General features: G+C 52.5%; 1 protein-coding gene and 1 long non-coding RNA gene across 2 annotated transcripts in view; one reads left to right on the forward strand and one right to left on the reverse strand.

Moving 5' to 3' along the window:
* PAPPA2 (pappalysin 2) overlaps positions 1 to 20,052 on the reverse strand; it is a gene marked incomplete at its 5' end in the record, with an annotated part of 74,792 nt that overhangs the window by 20,429 nt on the left and 34,311 nt on the right. Inside the window, 6 exons of the mRNA XM_084527718.1 lie at positions 54 to 222; positions 5,950 to 6,163; positions 8,020 to 8,197; positions 9,932 to 10,103; positions 18,416 to 18,635; positions 18,792 to 18,927. Coding sequence (XP_084383844.1) covers positions 54 to 222; positions 5,950 to 6,163; positions 8,020 to 8,197; positions 9,932 to 10,103; positions 18,416 to 18,635; positions 18,792 to 18,927 — 1,089 coding nt within the window. The remainder of the gene's footprint in view (positions 1 to 53; positions 223 to 5,949; positions 6,164 to 8,019; positions 8,198 to 9,931; positions 10,104 to 18,415; positions 18,636 to 18,791; positions 18,928 to 20,052) is intronic.
* On the forward strand, positions 5,792 to 7,497 carry LOC311440609. Its single transcript, XR_014695483.1, has 2 exons — positions 5,792 to 6,144; positions 6,415 to 7,497. It is a non-coding gene; the product is annotated as an uncharacterized lncRNA (long non-coding RNA).

Genomic DNA, 20,052 nt, shown 5'->3' on the forward strand with positions numbered 1-20,052 from the left:
AGGCTCTGTGAAGCCCCAGGTGCGGCCGATCTCCCCCTGTCCCCGTCACTCACCCGCATGCCCGGCGGCTCGCAGTTCAGCACGCACTGGCTGTCCAGCTCGAAGCCCTGGGTGCAGTTGTACATGCCCTCAAAGACCGGCGGGGGTGGCTCACACACCACAGGGACGCAGTGCCCCTCTTCCCACTGCCCGCTTTCCAGGCACTGGATCTTCAGGAACTTCCTGGGGAGACAGAGGTGGAAAGCTGGGCTGCAGCCTCCCAAAACACATCCCTTATCTCTTGGCCGTGCATCCCGCAGAGGCAGGAGCAGCCTGGATGCCCCTCCTTGGTTCTCAAACCCCCAGGCGTGGGGCTTTGCCATGCCACTCCCCAGCACAACCCATGCTCAGCCAGGACCTTCCCTTCCCCTCACACTGGTTTAGGAGTCCCAGGCACTTTTTCTCACCCTCCCACCATCTACTGCAGCACTTCTAACTGCTCTCTCCCTGCCCTGCAGCCCCTGCGGGTACGTGCGCCGCGTTGCCTTGTCCTGCCGCCAGTAGCTGCATATTTTGCTCGGAGGAGCGAGCCTCCCCCAGTAAATCCTGCTGGCCCGTGCCCAGCTCTTCCTGAGGCTCCTCTTTGTACGCTGGCCAGAGCTGTCAATCCCACTCTCGCCGAGGAGCTGCCGCACCGGAGCAGACCAACACCATCTTGTGCTGCTGAAACAGCCCCAGCGAGAACCACTTGCCAAAAAGATGATGAAAAAGAAAAGGAGCAAAAGGCCAGAAGCGGAGCCCACCCGCTTCTCCGTCTCCTCTCCTTGGCAGGAATACAGATGTCGCATCATCTGCACAGGGACATGAAACCCCCCCGGGAGGCTTTGGGCGAGCTGGGGACACATCGCCGCGACCCAGCAATGACACGTGGCTTTTGACAGTGCTGATGAGCTTCACCCTGAGCTGACTGCAGGTCCTTAATGAGACTTTTCCCCCTCTGTAACAGGCTCCCGTCACTTTCCACCAGATGCCTGCTCCGGCTGCTAGCCTCTGCCCGCTCCCCCTGGGGTGCCAGCAGGCAGGGCTCCAGGCGTTTGTAGCACACCACGGGTACACAGAGGGGATTTGGTGTCTCCTCTGCTGCCCGGTGCGGGGCTGGAGAACCCCCCAGGGGAGGCACTGAACTGCCCCTTGTTCACCACCTGGGTGCTCCCGCTGCACAGGGCAGGGTCACGCAGCCTGGTGCAGCGAGGGGACAGTGCTCATGCCTTGCCACCAGAGCGGGAGGCAGTGGGCTTGGTGATGTCCCTGTGAGCCCACGGGGAAGAGGGGGGTCAACCTGCCCTTCACACCTCCACGCAAGCACCCCTCGGAGTATGCTACGAGCACCCCAGGACCCTAGGCCGACCATGCGGTGGACAGAGGGATGTGCTCTCTAGCCCCAGAGCATGTCTGGTTGATCCCAAAGGGGGTGTGTACATTTCTGCAATCCCAAGCTTTCAGAGAGTCCCCTTGTCCCTTCAGAAATTAGATACCTGTGTTGTTTTTGTTTGTTTGTTTGTTTTGTTTTGTTTTCCTAGGGATTTCATACAAGAGATAGACGTTTCCTGCTCTGACAAACACAGGCTCCAACCAGTATCAAGGAGAAGGCACAGGAAGGGATGGGACATGGCAGAACCCCCAGAGCTCTGCCAAAAATCTCCCCACCAGACCACGCCAGGAACATGGGCTGCCACGGTGTGAGCATCCCAGCAGTGAGCAGTCCTGCAATGCCCTCCTGGGACCAGCAGCCTCAAATTGACAGAAGGAAACTGAAACCACATCAGATTTTGGAAGGGAGATGGGGAGAAACATCTCTAGATCCCATTGCGGACATCTGCAGCTTCAGCCCCCTGGTGATTTCATATTCCCAGTTGCTGCCCTTTCCCCTAGGATGATGCTCACTGCCTTTCAAAGACGTCCCCATCAGACCTGCTGCTCCGAACACTTTGCCTACCTTTGAAGGCCAGCGAAGGCACGTAACGTGAGGCACTGATGTGCATCGGAGGGTTGGCTCCTCACGCAGCCGTTTCCCCTCCTTGCATTGCCTGGCAGGCAAGGGGTAAATCCGAGCAGAGGAGGCTTTTCGTGCATGGCTGCACCACAGCCATGCGGGAGGTCAAAGTGATGGCTTCGGGGCAAGAGCAGCAAACCGGCAGTGCAAAGCCTCTGGCACCGAGCAAAAAACCTTCACAAAGCAGGAGTACACCCGGCCACCTGATATATAACTGATGCAGCCACTGCACGTCACTGTTGCTCTTCTGAATCACGTCTCCCACATCGCAGTGGAGGCCCTTCAGCGAGGACTTGGGGAAGGGCTGGGGAGAAGGCACCCCACGGCACCTCGCGTGGCTACGTGCTGTGGTTTGCAGCCCCATTGCCTTCTCTGGGGCTCCTGATCTTGATGCGGTGCTGGAGGCCCCAGCTTCTCCCTGCATCCCCTCCAGACCTGGGCCAAGAGCCTGCCTTGCTCTGGAGGCTCTCCCCACCACGAGCCTCTGTACCACAAACTTCAAAACTGGGTGGCCTGGGCTGACCCCAGGGCAGAAGGTGGCGTGGGGACCACTGCTGGGCGTGTGAAGTGGGCAGTTTGTATTCAGGCACGGAGAAGGGAAGGGAGAGGCTTTAAAAAATAAATAAAATTGAAAAAAAAAAAAAAAAGGAACTTGTAGCAGCTTGAAGTTTCCAGACCCCCTGACTTCTTCTGATCTGGGTTAGCGGCATTTCTTGAGGATTAACAAGGAAGCCAGGAAAATCGGAGTCAACGCTTCCCCCTCCAACTGGGCAATCCAATGTCTGATGGGGAAAGGAGGCAGGGGAGACGCCTGAGGCCAGCGAGGGCTGTGCCTGACGTGAAGGCATGAGCTTCGTCGAGCTCCAGGAGCTGAGAGCACAGGGGCCTGGCCAGGATCCAGCCCTGGGCTGGGGTCCACCATGCAGGAACGGTGATAAATGAGCCCAAAGCCCACCTCATCTCCCAGGGCAGGAGACCGATGGCTTCAAAAAGGAGAGGGGAGGAAGGAGGGAGATTTGCCGGTAAATTAAAAGAAAGCTATGCCGTCCTGTAGGACCTCTGCTGCTTTCCACCCCTCGCTCCAAACAGCCTGGGCAACCCGGGCTGTAAATCTTCATCAGAGGCCCGAGAGGTGGAAATGACATGGGAGCCCAGTTGACAGCCTGTGTTTTCTTTACCTGGCTTTCTGGCTCTCTCCACTGCTGTGTGTTTGCCTTTTATCTGGAAGGGGCCAGATGTGGGCAGGGGAAGCAGGAGCCCCACGCCTTTGTACCCACCACAGATGTGCAATGGCCCCGTGCCCTGCCAAGCTGCGATGCTGCGGGGTTGGGCTGTCCTGCTCTGCCTGCTGAGGTCTTTCTGATGCACTGCCAGCCCTCAGGCTCCTAACTTCTTCCAGGCCGTGCTCTCCTTCACCTCCTCTTCCTCTCCACCAGCCCGCCATGGACTTTGAACAGGGCAGGGGGTTGGAGGGGCTGACATCCCCGTGGGAGCTGTCTCATGGCTCCTGTGATCTCCGGTGATGGGCCGTTCGTTCCTTGCTCACTGACACATCTCCTGGTCATGCTGGCCAGCTTCTCGCCTCTGCCCGTTCAGGAGTAGTCCCAGGAAGGGGTAACAGTGAGGGAGGGAGCAAGCAGGAGCAGGAGACGAACCACCAGGTGTGTCCCACCAGAGCATCTTCTCTGAGCCTACGTATTTCTTTATCCTCTTTCTCTTCCACCTATGCTATGGGAAATGAACTTCAAAAGATTGCGGAAGCCTCCTAAGCATCCTTGTGTGAGCGCCTGCCCCTGCAGTAACATTCAACTAACAAAACAGAAGTGAGGAAACCACACGAGCGTCTGTGTCCAAGAGCATCTCGAGTGGGACAGAGACAGCTGGATCCCAGCCAGGCTCAGGAAGGTGGGCACCATCACCCTACAATCTTAGGGGCAAGGCTCAGGGCTTGGAGCCCCAGTCCAGGTGCAGCAGCCGTGGTGTTCTGCATGGCGTGTGGGAGGGAAAGGCACTGCAGAAGGCTGGTCAGACACTGCAGTCATGCTTTCTTGTGCCCACCAACACCTGTACAGCACCAAATCTTTTACAGGGCTGGTTCTTGCTGGATTGGTGGATGACGCAGAGATAACAGACCATGAACTCAGCTTGCTGAACCCAGAAAGAGCCCAGAGAGATCTCAGGACACCCCAAAACCTGATGCCTGAGTCTTCAGCTGAAACTCTACTCCCTCACCAGCACATCAGGAGCCTGCACCCCACCAGTGCCAACCCCTTCCAGAGCTCCCCGTCGCCTTCTCTAACAACTCCATTCTCCAAAAACGTCCCTGAACAGAGAGCAACCCCTCTGGCAGCTCTGATGGTCTGCCTGCCAGGCCTGAAACACCAGAAGGATTTCCAGCAACCTAGTAATCGACTGGCCCATGTACTGACTAGTAGCTGCTGCTCGCTGCACGTGCCAAGGGGCTTGCACTGAAGCTGAGTGCATGCACAGAGCTCCAGATGAAGCAGTGCGCAGACACTTCCAGGGAAAGGTTTTTGCTTTGGATCAGGCCACTCATAGAGCAGTTAACATACATGAGAAAGCAACAGATTTTCTGCTTGTTAACTTTTTAATTTTTTTATTTTTTTTGCTTGCTGTAATAGGATTGTGCCCTACTGTCAAAGATATTGGGTGGATTAGTAATAACGATACGAGCAAATGGGAAAGCGCTATCTCAACATCCTTTGCCATGAAAATGTAAACAATTTCATGTGATTTTCCTTGACTTGACTTACAGGCTGTTCGGGCCTGTAGGGATGTCCCACGCATCAGAGGAGCGCTGGGGTCTCCCAGAGGGCATCCTTTTCCCCAGTGCTTGTGGCAGCATGGGTGAGACAGCCTAACTGTGCAAGCTGTGTTGATCTGATTGCACATCCAGTGCCTGAATGCCACAGGCATCCGAGCTGCTCCACGGTTTGCAAAGCAGTCCATGTGACCATAGCCATAATCGTAATTTGCTCAGCTCCCCCTGGCCCAAGAAATCCTCCTAACACTGTGAAAAGCTGTTTACAGAAACCACTTCCTTCATTACTAGGCAAGAAATTTGGCAACTGCTTCCCAGAGCACAACAACCCTACCCCAGAGCTAAGTAGAGCTGAGGTCTGCATCCAATTAAAACTGGAAGGGGGCATTAAACAATTAGCACGTAATTACTTGATTTGGGCTAGCACCAGGACTCTGGGGAGGACCCCGCCTGTGCCAGGGAATCTGTAGTGACCAGACCCAATGGGGACTTCAGCTGGAGGTATCGCAGACAAAACGCTGCTCTACCCACCAGCATCATGTTATTGGCCCAGCACAGTGCTAGTGAATCACCAGGAATTTTTCCCTGAAGCACTGGGAAAATCTTCTCCAACTGAACTACAAATGTTTGAGATTAAATTTAGCCAAGACATGCAGGGGGTAAAATGTTAACCCTGACAGAAGGCTGTCAATTGTTACAACTAAAACAGGTCACGGTGCTGGGATTGTTGCTTTGAGGAAAGGCGGCAGCTCCAGGAGTCTTCTAGCATCTTGGTACATCATTAGCTAATTACCTGAGAGCCTGCACACACTTCTGTATGTGCTTCATTTTCAGCAAGTGACAAGTGCATTGAGGTGTGTGGGACAACTCATGTGCTTTAGGTTAAGGCACTTAACTTGCACTTAACGTGCTCAATGGCAGCTTACATCTCATTCCCACCTGCTGTGACCTAAATTAGGAGAATACCTCTCACATCTGAGGAAATAAGCACAACCAGAGTCAGCTGCTCTGCCTCGTGTCTATCCCAGCAGCCAAAGCAGGGCTCCAATAAATGCAGCGTACCATGGCCCATCCTCCTTCAAGCTGGAAAGAGGGGAGGCAGGGAGGAGTGGTGGCAGACCCACCACAGACTTACTTTTTTGGTTTGCCTGCTGTGTTCTCGGCCACGTGGTATCCAGGTTTGCACTTGTAGCGGCAGACAGAGCCCACGTCGTGGTTACCCTGCAGGCACCGCGGGACCAGGAGCTTGGCGTTGGGCACCGCGGGAGGCGCGTCACACTCCAGCTTGCAGTAGGCTTCGGGGAGCGACCAGAGACCGTCCTCCAGGCAGGTCAGCCACTGGTTCATTCCTGGCACCAAGAGAGAAGCAGCGTGTTTGGGTTCAAAAGTCCTCTTGTTAGAGTGGGCATGGGCACAAAGGGAAGCAACAAATTGGAAGACCATGGGCTAGTTGGACAGCTAGGGGCTGGAGATGCGATTTTGGTTCTGCACATCTTCCCCCAACTCTCCCTTTAATTCCCCTCTCTGGTGATACCTCAGGAGAGTTGTCAGTGGGCTGGGGGCTTTGTATATGACTACCTCTCTCTCGTATTTATTTCAGCTCAACTTCAGTCTCCCTGGGTGCTTTCTGCAGGTTGTCCAACACCTGCCCTTACAAGCCGTCTTGCCACGTGTACAGCACAAGATGGGAAGTGCCAGCAGGACAGACACAGGAGCCCTACCTCGTGTAACTGGGAATTCTGACCTCAGAGTTGACAGGGAACTGAGCATCACTTTCTTTTTATAGGATCACCGCTCTGCCTACAGCTGCTCTTGGACAAGGGCAAGACCGTGGCTCCACTCAGCGCTTGCGTTCCCGACGGGCCGGTGCTCCCGGCGGCAAGGCGAATGGGTTGTCCCCACCTCCAAGTGCTGTGGCAGGAGCCATGCGATCCCTTCCCTTCCTGTTCTAAGCATTTATTAGCACTGAGAGGCTGCCCATAAGGACGCCAGCCTTTGGGGAGTACAAGCAGCAGACACGTTCCTGCCTCAACAGCTCGGCAGCTGGACCTCTGCGAGTCTACCCGCGCGCCTCGACAGCCTTGGCTGAGCACCACCAGGACTTGTGTCAGCTGCTGGAAGCCACCCAGGGCACTCCACGGATGGGATGCCTCCCGCCAAGGGAGCCCGTGGCAAACCTCCCGTTGACTTCAACGGGAACAAGAGGAGGCTGTGAGGGAAATATCGGCTTCAAGCCCTGCCCTCAGTTGACCCACCGAAGGCAATGGCATGGGTTTGTGCAGAATTTGGTCTGTCGAGTTGTCGTTCGTGCGCTACCCTTTGATCAGCTCACGCTGGGATCTGCCGGCGTCCCTCCTGTCATGAAATGAGACCTTAATTCCCTGCAGTTTTTGCTCCGTAGATTTAACTAAAAAAACAGTAAATGATTCTCATACGTTTCAGCTATAAATGTCGCCATAAAATAGGGCACCCATTAAAATGATTTGTTGTATGCGATTGTTCGGAGCAAAGGCGCTGGTGGAAACTCACATAAAGTCCCAATGCTTGAAGCTGTCAAGGCAATTACCCACGAAATCCCATCCAGCTCAGCCTTGTATAGACAGGAACAGTAGCTCTCTTTCTCCGACTTGGCTTAAAAACATTCCTGTGGGTATTGATGGAGTCGGCAGAATGAAAGCCAGGCCATGGCGTGTCTGGAGGACTGCTGTGTGTCTGGGTGGTGCACATCTCCGAGACTGCTCTGCAGCTGTGGGCATCAGTCTCTATGGCTTTATAGTGCCCCAGGCTTCCTGAACCATATGCTTTCCCACAGCCACCAGCCCATTTTTGGCTCTCTGAAGTCCTCCCTGTTTGTCTGCACTGGATCCCTACACTCTTCTGGCCTCCCTCATCCCCATAATGCCGGAGCCTGCCAGACCTCACCAGGTCTCAGAAGAAGACATCCCAACACCCTGAAGGGAGTGGATATGGGTCGCCAGCCAGGGGGTGAGCGTCAGAGGGAGCATCCCCACACCACGGTGTCCCTGCTCAAGAGGGATGGATGCTCACCATGTAGGGAGGTCTCCCAAGAGCTCACCTGGCTGGCAGAGGCGAGGACACCCAGGACATTCAAAGTAGCAATGGTCACTTCGAAATACCTAGGGACACGCACGGAGAGGTGGCACCAAAAAGGGAGGGTTAAATCCCCTGGCACTCCAGACCGTACCTTGAAGCTTGGCTGGGTGGACGCAGGAGAAGGAGCATCGCTTCAGGTAGGTGGTCCCTTTGGGGCAGGAGAACTTGGCGTAGTAGACATGCGACTGGTCAGGGACACCGCAGTCAACAGGGTCACAAGTCACAGATCGGTCCCACCGCCCTGAGCTGCACGTCAGAACCACGTCCTGCTGCGGAGAAAGTGAGGCTCCATCAGACCCCCAAAACCCAGCTCTAACAGCATGTTCTAGTACTGCAGCCAAACGGGCTGGCTCAGGTTTCAGGGACTTTGTGTGGCACAGTGTGGCATTCCTTGTGGTTCAAGGCATGATGCTGAGGGTGTGAAAGCAGTGATTGGTCCCTGGGGTGACACGCAAGTCACCTCTAGAGGCCTTCTGTAACTGCTTGCCTCCAAGTGTGACATTGTCTAAGCGGTGCTAGAGCACATTAAGGGCCAAAAGATATCCCTTCAAAATACCCCAAAATTTCCTGAACTACAAGTTATTCCCAGCTCTGTGCAATGCTTTGTTCTCCCCTACAAGACCAACTCTTAACACAGCTGTTGATGTACACCTCTCCTGTTGACTGTTTTTCCCCAAATGTCCTGGTCCTGTCATGCCCATGGCGCCCACTGAAATCTGAGGTTTGTCTACCAGTATTTATAAGTTGTAATTATGAGTCTGGGGGCTTGCATGAGAACCAGAGTCCCAACTACCAGGGGTACCATGGGTGCCAGGCCTAAATGTGGTCAGTATGTGCCCTGGACCTTGCCAAAACACGATGGCGGGCCACAGTTGCTATCCCCAGCCCACTAACCCGAATCCAGCACTCCTCAGAGAGGGTCTGCAGGGGAAAAAACAAAACAAAACAACAACAAAAAAAAAACAGTTTTATTTCAACTCCTCCTGTTGCCCCTTCGTTGACTGAGCACAACCACGCTGCCTGTGGTCTGTCTTCCCAGCCAGCACATCCAGATGGAACCTGGACGTGGTGGCCCTGAGGGACATCACTAACTTTTAGCCTGGTGCTCTCTGGTGCATGGCAGGATCGTGGTGAAACTGAGCCAGGTGGAGAGGACACCCAGTGGAGAGTTGTGCATTTTTCCTTAAAATGGCAGGAGATGTATACAGGTACGCAGGGTCATACAGGCAAACTGTCGGAGACTAGGGAAATGTGGCGAGCTGCAGGCATGCGAACGAAGCTGCTGGCTACACCATGCTCTCCTCTATCCTCCCCACAGACCAGGAAAGGAATTTCTAGCACCTCTCACAGGACACGTACCTGCCAGGGGCGAGCACCTGCAGCTCTCTGGAGGGCAGAGAGGTCCACCCTGCTTCCACAGCCTGGCTCTGCTCTTCCCTTCAGGCCTGCGTGGTGGCCAGCACAGCCCTGAGGCTGCTGGATGAGCTCTTTCTTGCTGACCTCTGCACTGCCCCAGGGGCTGGGCAGCAGTATAGTAGCACAGAGCAAAGGAAGAAAAGCTCCTGGAGGCTGCTCTCCTCTGCAGCCCTCTAAATATAGTCGCTCTGCAAGGATGTCATTTTTTTTTCCCCGAGCCTCTAACTTCAACTTTAAAAGAGAAAACGCCCCTGGGATGCTTAGCCCTCCCAGCAGTGCCCATCCAGAGAAGAGAAATGCCTTCTTCTCCCTCTGGGAGTGCACCACCCCAGCCTGGGATGTCCCCTGCAGTGGCATTTAGCCTGGCAGAGCTGTGGCTGCACGGGGCTTGGGAGCCTGGGGGAATGGCAGCAGAGGAAGGAGAGGGTCCGGAGCAGCTCCACCAGCACTGAGGTCCAGTGCCAGGGCCGTCATCAGCCTGAAGTTCATTGAAAAAGCCTGGGTTTGGAAGGACAACGTGTCCTGGGGCCACACCAACCACCCTGGGCTGCTTAAGCCCATTCTCAACCGGCCCAGCAGTCACTCACCTGCGTGGAGCCCAGGCTCTTCCCATTGCTGGAGCGGAGCACGAAGCCCTTTTCGCAGGTGATGGAGCACTCCATGTGCCTCGGGCCGTCAGAGGTGCAGTTCATGCTGGCGGTGTGAGCAATAGGGGGTTTCGTACAGCTTCCCAGCCCTGCACAGGCACCGTGGGCACAGCTACGGAGAAGAAGAGGGATGGGGTCAGCCAGCAGGCCCCTGGCGTTGTGCAGCAGGGGGCGGCTCTACAGGTGGCACCTGCATGGGATGCCCAGCAGGCCACGGATGGGTACAGAGATGCATGCCTATTCCTCAGCCCCTGCTTATTCTAGGCTTGGCTTTCCAGAGGCAACAAAGCCCAGACAGCAATATTGGGTGTTCCTCCTTCCCAGTAAGTTTTGAACCCACACCTCAATTTCAGTCAGCTTTAGCGTGAAGTAAGAGTTCCCTGTGCTGCTATTTAATGACAAGATTAGCAGCAACAAGTGGACAGGAAGAAAAGATGAAGAAGCCTTTTAAAGCCTCTACTCCTAGAAGGGCAACAGGCACATCAAGCACTGCATTGGACATCAGAGAACCCATGGGGGATGCTCCAACTGCAAAAAAAAAAAATGGTTTAGCTGAAGAAGGAGCCCCTGCAGATCCATGCCATCCATGAGATGTTCTTCAAGGTACGTGCAGACCCCTCCCCCAGGCCTGTCAGCAGAGTCCAGAGCCTCATGTCCACTTGGCTGTGCTAAGCTGCGGTGATGCCAGGCTCTTCGGGAACAAGAACATCTCCACGTGCATCTGTCCAGCCCTATAGGCTCAGCTGGGGTATACCTAGGACATTTGGTGGGTAGGACTCTTGTTTTTTGCTTGTTTCTCTGTTTTTATCCTTTTGCAAGTGGTGCTAAGGTTGACAGCAGCCCTCCTGGAGTGGGGCAGAGGTGCTGCAGCTCCAGGCAATATAGGGGGAGCAGAAGATGCCCCTTGATGCTCCCCTGCTCCCTGGCCAAGCCCCACTTTGCACAGGGCTGCCCCAATTTTGTGCACTACGTTTGGCCCACAGGAAGCATATGTCGTGCTGCCTTTGCCTCCTGCATTTGCTCAAGCCCTCCAGCTGAGGACACATGGCTAGAAATTCCTCAAACGACAAAAAACCCGGTACTGACATGGATATTAAGGGAACGCAATGTGCCGCTGAGTCTGGACAAGTCTGCCGAGCCAAAGGCACGGTGGAAACCTGGGGGCCACAGCCCTGCAAGAGCTGGTGGGCACAGGCAGAGGGGAGGAATGGCACGGGAGGGGACCACAAAGGAGAACAAGAAAAAAGAGGCTGTTTTTTCAATGCAGACCTGTTTATGAAGTGAGAAATGGTTTCAGGGCAGCTGCTGCAAATTCTTTCACTAGCTTATATTTCCATTTGCTTCCTTTTTAAAGAATTTGTTTTATGAGCAGAGCGTTTGTCAGGTCATTAGCTTCTGAGGGCATCTGGTACCAATTGTGGCCCTATCCCCTCCTGCAGCTACCTTCTCCGGGCGGCTGCTTTGCTCCCCGTCCGCGCCCCCCGTGCACGCACACACGGTCCCTGCCCCTGCTGCACCTCCCCGGGATGCAGCCGCTGTCCTGACCCACATTCATCTGCTCGTGAGGCCACGCTCATTGTGGTGGCACCTCCAAGTGCATCCAGCTGGGCCAAGGGCAGCTCCACGGGTGCTGGTGGAGCAGTGACACAGCCCTGGTCCTCCGGACGTCTGCTGCACTAACACAGCACGCATCGTTTGCAGCTCTGCTTTCCACCAGTTTGGACACACAACTGGCAGTGCTGGTAGAAAGCAGACCAAGAAACACGCACGTTACTGACTATGTTACAAACGCACCATGATTTGTAGAGGTAGGTATATGGGGAGATTTATAGCTGTGTATCATAATGTGAGGTTGAAACATTCCTTTTTATATACACCACACGTGCATTACCTTGCACGTTCTATATGTGCAGATATCTTTTATCTTTCTCTCTTAGCCCCAGAAGGTGACTAACCTGCCGCTGTTCTCTCTGTGTGACGACCAATGCCCACATCCCACAAAAAAAAAAAAAAAAAAAAAAAAAAAAAAAAAAAAAACAGAAAAAAAAAAAAACACTGCATTTTAGTTTGGACACCATCTGAGGCATGTTCTCAAGTCCTGAGTAGCTCTGAGCTCTCAGCCTGTACTTTGAAGTCTAATGCTGCTATTCCAGACCTAAAGAGGGGCTCTCATCACTGAAAGCTGGCTGCTATTCTCAAATACATCAGTAAGCTCAATTAAAAACAAAGCAAAAAGTCATTCTATCTACATGCTTTGCCTTGATCACTTCCTTTATCATTGCCAACACCACTGTGAGTGCCTTTGCATTATTCTGCGTCAGGACATCTTTGAGCCTGATGCCATACAAGTGCAGGACAAGAAAAGCCATGTGGCCTGGCTCCATCGTGCCTTACTATGGCTCGGGTAACGCAATGGAATAAATCATTGCTCCCAGCCGCTGGAACACCCCAACGAAGGCTGGACAAGGAAACGGTGTAGTTAGCCCAGTTCTGATCTCAGCATGAAGGAGCTCTTTCTCCTTTTGATGATAAATGAAATTCCTGTATCACAGCTGCAAACTCCTGACATTTGGCCATTTCTGGTTCAGACCATTTAAGACGTATGGCGAGCCAATATATTTTTTTTTTCTGTGTGAAACATCTAAAAAAAATTTCCATTTTTATCCCAGCACCCTTTGAAGCTCAAACTAATGATTTGTCAACAACATTTTTACAAAATGCAAAGCTTTTTCTCCTAACTTATTCCACATCAGCACCAGCCTGCATGACTTTCTGGGCTCATCGAGTTCCATAACTCATACATGAAAGAGAATTTCAGACCTGGAAATTTGTGAAATTCTGCCTAGGGATGGCCTTAAGTACTCTGGAATGATAAGAGCTTTCTTATGAAATGGGACCAATTCTATACACTTAGGGTAAAGATTTTCCTTTGGGATTCTTCATCATTCTTTAATAAATATGTGAGGCAACCACCACCAGGGGAACATGTTGAACCAGTGGTGACAATGCTGGTAAGAAGGGATCATTTTGTTGTAATGAAACCCAAATTCTGAAAAGCTAAAGTTTTGCATTTTACAGCAATTATTTCACGGAACCCAGAAAATATTGATGGATTTACCCAAGTCAAGCAAAGCCAAGCCAAATACAGTGCAGCTGCCTAAAGTACAATAAATCATCCATAAATTGCTGTAGTATCTACCCTAGCTTTCAACCCAAACATTGCTCCTAAAACAGCCCTTAACATCAAGCTCCAACTTTAGCAGGGGAAAATTATTATTATATGAAGTTCATCTCATAGTGCAAATCTGGGGGAGAAGGGGCTGTAGGAGGTGTTGATGGAAAGGTAAAGGCTTCAGCCAAATCTCCCCAGGTTGAAAGTAGTCACTGCATACACTCTGGTGGAGTCTGGATTGCGGCACTGAACATCAGTGAGATAAAAGATGTTTACCCCAATGCGGTCTAGCGAAAGAGGATAGCCGGGAAATGAGAAAAGGTGTTTTGGAAATACTTGGAAATTTCTTCTCCCTTCAGGCATGTTTCTCATGAAGGGGAAAGGTCTCACACTATTACAGTAAACCTGATGGCAACCGTCCTTGTGGGAGCAGGCTGCATGTACAGACCCAACGGTGGTGATACTTCTTGATTAAGATCTTCACTGAGGCTGCCACCTCAAGAAAAGATGTTTGCTTCTGTATGCGACTCCCAAAGAAACTTGCCAAAAAAATAACATCCCTATGAGTCATCTGCTGTCATCCACCTCACAGATAGAGAGGAGGTACCAGTGAGATGTCGAATGCACCAAACTAGGTTTACAGAAGCTCAGAAAGCAGGGCTGGACAGGACGCTGGGTTTGGGCTGTTGTGCTTCCCAGCCTGAGGCAGGATGGGCTGTACCTTCATCCTGCTGTGAGGAGCTGGCCTGGCTCCTTCCTGAACACAGCACGCGGGCAGGATGTGTCTGCCAGGCCGCATGCCTTGCTGTGACCATCCTCGATCATCCTCGTGGCCTCCTCTGGACCCGATCTAACAACCCCACATCCTTCTGGTGCTGGGGGCCCCAGACCTGGAGGCAGCACTCCAGGTGGGGCCTCACAAGGGCGAAGTAGAGGGGGACAATCCCTTGCTGGGGAGGATGGAGCAAAAGGCAGTGACTGGAGCTGGAGATGGACAGCTTTCATCCTGAAATCATGAAAGAGGCCACTTCTCAGCACAGAGGGTTACTGGATGCAAGAATAGCTCAGCAGGGGAGATGCTGAACTCATCACCTCCTGCAGTCTGTAATAGAAGATAGGAAAGCTTTCCGAAGGATGTGTTTAATCCAGCTTCTGGGCAAAATGTCGTTGCCTGTGTGCAATACTGGGGAAGGCAGGACAGAACGGGTCAGGCTGGCTGCAGCGGTACACTGAGGGCCTCCAGGAGCAAACCCGGGTCTCCCAGAGCTCCTTCCCTTCTTCATGGGACACAGGGAGGACAGAGGGCTTTGCGTGATTCACGTAATGTCCCTACTGGTAAGAGAGTGAGGGAATCAAGACCAAGGTTCAAGGGTCTCACCAGGAGGTGTGCCTGAGCCAGGAAGGGAACGTCCCTTGCATCACACACAGCATGTCCATGGCAGCTCACCTTTCTGCTGCGTATCAGGGGCTGGCCACATTTAAGGAATATTTTTGGGACCAGGTGGCCCTTCCTCTAAGGTGACACCAAGCAGACTGTTCCTGAACTGTTCAGCTGCTGTGTTCAACTCTCAGGATCAAACTGGTGAAAATAAATTGTGCTGAGAAATGTGTTTTCCCTAGGTGAGACTGGCTAACCCCAGAGAAAGGCAGAAGAGGCCTTGAGCATCCTAAAAAAGCCCATATAAGAAACATTAAAACCAAGAAGGTAGCTGGGCTGCGGAGAGAAAAGGGTATGGAGCAGCCCCTGGAGATGGTCCTAGCACCTCCGAGGGTTTGCATTGTCACCTCTGCTGCCAGAGGAGAGGCACCTTGAGAGGTTTGAGGGCAGAGCCAAAGGCTGAGGTAAGCCCATGCCCTGGGAAAGGTGGTGGTCAGGACCACTTGGTTCTTGAGAAGTTTTGTCCTGCAGGCAAGGAGAGAGGATGTGCACAGAGCCGCACAGACGCAGCTATCTTTTAACACTAACAGATACAACTCTCCTCCTCCCTCTAACTTTCCCTTCCTGACAGTCCCCTTCCATGAAGGAGGAAGCCCGGCCAGGCTCCCCTTGAGTGCACAAAATGAAGTTCTGAGGGTGCAGAGGAGGGCAGGCACGCAGGAAATAGAAGCACAATGCAGCCTGCATTTTGTAGCACCTTGCCTGTTAACTTGCCAAGGCATTTCCCAGCATATGCTAACATAAAATAAAACATGCTAAAAATAAAACTGAGCTAAAAATAAAAATAACAGAGGAAATGAACAATGTTCCCCTGGTTCACTATATAGTCTGTACCAAGGAAAACAGGAGGGATTGTGGCTCAGTGTTAAAATACAAAGAAAAGCATGAAAGGTAGAGAGCCCGAGCCTGGTGGGACGGCAGTCCTGTCGAGGGGCAGCGCTCCCTGCTCTAGGTGCTGCTTGGTCTGGAAGGGACAGACCCACAGGAGAGTGCCCTGCATCCAGTTTCATACCAGGCACGTATATCTCTGCAGATGGGAATTTTCAGGAAACTTATTAAAAGTCTGGTTTCTGCTCGACCTCATGTGGTTGCGATTCGGTGCAGAATGCGAAAAAGAGCCCAGTGGAGAGGGGGTGGTGGTGCTGGTAGCGAGGGGCAAGGTCCATGCCACTTTGGTCTGCCAGTGCTCTTCCCACCTGTGATGCCTGAGGTGGGTTTGAAGGGAGAAGGCAACTCTTTCTTCAAAACAAGGACGTGTTTTTCTAGCGACAATCGCCTTCTGCATCCTGACCTGGAGATGGCTGCATTTCACCAGCAGAAACGTGATCTCTTTGTTTTCCTAAGCCTCCAAAGCACTTTGAGATCCTTCAAGATGAAAGATGTTGCAGAAATACCAAGCAGTCATATTTATTATTTTGGCAACGAGCATTTCTAGGCTGAAGTCAGGAAACCTCGTTTCTTTCTTGCTTTTGTTACTGTCCCTTTCTTGGGTTATTTTAGGAAAGCACTTACATGCACGTACTGTGTATGCGAGGCTGGGTGCATGCGAATGGTCAATTCAACTTTTTATTGGAATAACACAGATCTTCTATGATCTTTTACAGTTGAATATCTCTAAACCTATAAAGATTTTACATTCCTTTTTTTTTTTTTTTAATAGGGATACTTTTCCCCAGATTCCACCTGCCCTTATGTGAAACCAATTATTAGCCCTGAAAAATAAAAGTACTACTCAACATTTGTTTTGGATATGAAATAGATTTTATAAACACAATAAAAGGGAAAAAAATACTTGGACCTTTCCTGACTTAGCAAAGGCAGATCCTTTATTATTAGCAAGACTACTGGAGATTGTAAATCAAAGCCTTACCCCCTCTAAATATTCAAGCTTCTTGTCCAGAAAAGCAACACTATAAATAGCATTTCCTACTCCTCAGACTCTGGGGATCCGATTTGCTTAGCGTGTTTGCTAAAGACACTTGCATAACCTGCAGTTTAACATCCTGCCCCCTCGCAGCTGAGCAGGGAAGGTCACTGCAGGGAGGCCAGCAGACTGGGCTTGGGGTGCTTGAAGCTGCTTCATGATAAGGAAGGGCTGAAGCTAATCACTTTGCCATTCTTCCTGCCTGGGTGATGAGCAGAAGATTTTTAAGACACTGTAACAAGGCTGATTTCAGCCCTGTGTCCACCCTGTTAATGGCTGAAACCTCACGATGCCTCTGGCCAGAGGAAACTGCTCCGGAAATCTCTTCTCCAAAGGCCAGCCCCATGCCTGACTTTGCTGCCTTTCTCTTTCCCGACACTGGAAGTGGTGTTTTTCCTGAAGGTGGGATTGGATCCCTACTGATGTGGATCCACTGGTGTCTAACAGAAAATGAGCTGACAGGGTCTCCCCTTGAAGCTTCTTCTCTCTCACCGGCTGTATGTTTTTATGAAAAGTTTACTTTCCTCTGTCCCTTTATGTACTTCTGCCCATGCATAAGCGATGCTGAGCTATGTCTGGTCAGTCTGTTCATCCTTCCAGCCACTTCTGAGGGGGAGGGGGAAGCTCTCAAGCAATGAGAGCACAAAATTATTTTAAAGGATGAGAAAATGTAATTGAAAAACCACATCAGTTGGCTAGGGGCTTGGAAGCATGTGTGTACATAGCTGTAACAGCTACCAGGAGGAAACGGACTGCATTTCAGGTGGACACTGATCCTTTAATGTAAGGCTGAGAATAATATTTATATGCTGACTCACTAAGATTTATGTTTCTGTATAAATCACACATGCACTTAAAAAAAAAAAAAAAAAAAGTAAAAAGCAACTGCTGGATATTCACAGCTTCCAGAACTCTACATAAATCAATCGCACCGTGATCCCACAAGCTTTTAGACAAACACACACACGCTCATTCATTATCAGGGATGTTCATCCATCCAGGGCCATCAGCAGCAGAAAAATAACAACAGGAGTAGCGATGCGATGACCCTAGCCAGAGCCCTTTGCTCTTAGTGCCTCCACAATAGCTCATACCCAAACTCAGCATTCCCAGTTACATGATTTTAGCAACCAGGGGTTGCCAGCCCCACTACTGCTCCAGGTCAAAGCTGGGTATCATCCTCTTGTCCCTCCTCATGTCTGCATGCTCTTGCTGCCTTGTCGACTTAACCTATCTTGGGTGATGGTCCTTACCTGTGCCTTTGCTAGCTCAAGCTGCCTGGAAAGCAGCACCCCATCCTGTAAACACCTCCTCTCCTTCACAGCTTTACAAAGACACTTGGGCACTGCTGCATGCCTGGCATCAAAGCACTGTGGCAGCTATCGTCTTTATCAGCAAGGCAGCCCAAGCCAGCAAAGGGAGGCTGCCAGCCGTGGCACGGGGAGCTTCGTCCATGTTCCCCATATTGCAGGGAAGGAAGGGACTGGGTGGGATGATGTCAGCAAAGCACACACAGAAGAAACCCTCAGCAATAGCTGCTCAGCAGAGAGAGCTTGGCTTTCCCATCAGGAAACACTGCCTTCATGCACTTCTGTGCATATGCACAGGCCATGCACAAAGTCTGCTTTCCTGCCCCCTCACCCATGCAGCGAGATAAACAAATCAAGTCTAATTACACCTGCCTTTCCAGTAACAATTCAAAACCCACCTGAGAACAGTCACAAAGCAACTCTTTGAGGATGAAGAGTGGTCACGGAGCAGCTGGGGTTGGAAGGGGCCACCTGGTCCACTCCCTTCCCCCCAGTTCAAGCTCAGGCACTCCCTGCATGGAGCCAAACCCAGCAAAACCCAAGCCCAGAGCCCCTGGAAAGGCGCCCGAGGCGGCAATACCTGTATCGCTGATGGCCGTGTCCCTCCTCGTGCGGCAGCAGGCAGGTGGTGGGGTCAGCAGAGCCCGGCAGAGCTGGCGTCCGCAAGGCCACGGCTGCGATGCCCACGAGCGGGGAGGAGAAGTTGAGCAGCACCGACCCGGCCCGGTAGGACGGGTCCTTCTGGCCGCGGGTTGCATCGATGACGAGCGGGTTGTGCTGACACGACAGCTCGTGCGTCCCTGCGAGGTGAAGAGGAGAAAAGAAGGCACAGGCTCAGCGCTGGTAGCACCGTGTCTCATTCTGGTGCTCCACCACCACCCCTGCTTGCCCACGTGTCTTGGCAGACAAGCCCAGAGCACAGTTTGGGCAGCAGAGGCGCTGTGCCCGGTGCTCACCCAAGGAGCGGTTCAGCCCTTCCACATTGCTCAGCTGGACGGTCACCCTCGGCTTGTGCTGGTCGCTCGGGGCCGTGCCGTCAGAGGCCAGGAAGACCAGGATGGAGGTGGGCACTGCGGGTCGCTCGAAGCACACCTGGGGGAGAGTCGGAGCACACACACCTGGTGCAACCCTCCTGATGGCACCAGAGGGAGGCAAGGAGGGAGCAGGTGGGGAGAGGAGGGTTGGGGTTCACACACTGCGTGGGGTCAGTGAATGGGCAGGGGGAAGGAAAGGAGGGTGCAGGAACATGGTCCTTCCCCTCCTCCTTTCCCTTCACTACTATTTCCCACGTGCACCAGTCCTGCCTTGCCATACATTTATGGCATCTCCCCAGCTTCCCCATTTGCTGCTGTTAAAACGAAGCCCTATTTGACCAAGACCTGGATCCCCCTTTCTCTGCCCTTCCTCGCCAGGTTCCCCCTTCTACACCAGCGAGGCACCTGGGTAGTGCAAGCCCCGGCTCTGCTGCCGCACTATTTCCACTAAAAAAAAGACACGGCCCCAGAAGCCAGAGCAAGCGCGAGCTGTCCGTCAGCCAACACGTGGAAAGATTTGTGGCAGGAAGTCCTGCCTGCTCGGAGAGCTGACAGCTCCCCACTTGTCTGCAGCCCTGAAGGCTACAGGAGGCAGCTGGGAAATGGGTGGCATCAATCACGGCGGGGCAGACGTTCCTGGGAAGTAAGAGGATAGAAATGTTTTTCTCCCCCACCCCAGACCCCCCCACACCCAGCGCCAAGATGTGTTTCAATCCAGATCCACCCTATGGAGTGTTTTTGTTGAATGCAGGCATAGATGGAGTCCAGAAATTCAAGGCGAAGCTGCATTTGGGAGGAGGACAAGTCCCGGCTGGCCAGGCACAGCCCGGAGAGCAGCCACCAAGCGGCGTTTCAGCCCAGCCATGCTGGGCACTGCCCTTGCACACCACAGAGCTCAGCTCTCGGCCGGTGCTAGCATGGGGTGAGGACAGCACCTGCCCCACTGCTCCCTATCCCACCTAGGCAGCCAAAGTGGCACAGCCACTGACAGCAGCCAGCCTTGGGTGCCAGCTCAGGTCTCCCAGCCTGCAGGAGTGCACTGAGTGGCCCCAAGTTAGAGCCAGGGCAGCTGGATTACCTAACATCCCAATTTACTTAAAAAAAAAAAAAATACTTCTTAATTTATTTTTACATATTTTGTGTTTGACCACAGCAGGCTATCTGTTTAATTTTTCTTCTCCCT

The sequence above is a fragment of the Aythya ferina genome (assembly GCF_964211825.1).
Source record: "Aythya ferina genome assembly, chromosome: 8".
Lineage (NCBI taxonomy): Eukaryota > Metazoa > Chordata > Aves > Anseriformes > Anatidae > Aythya > Aythya ferina.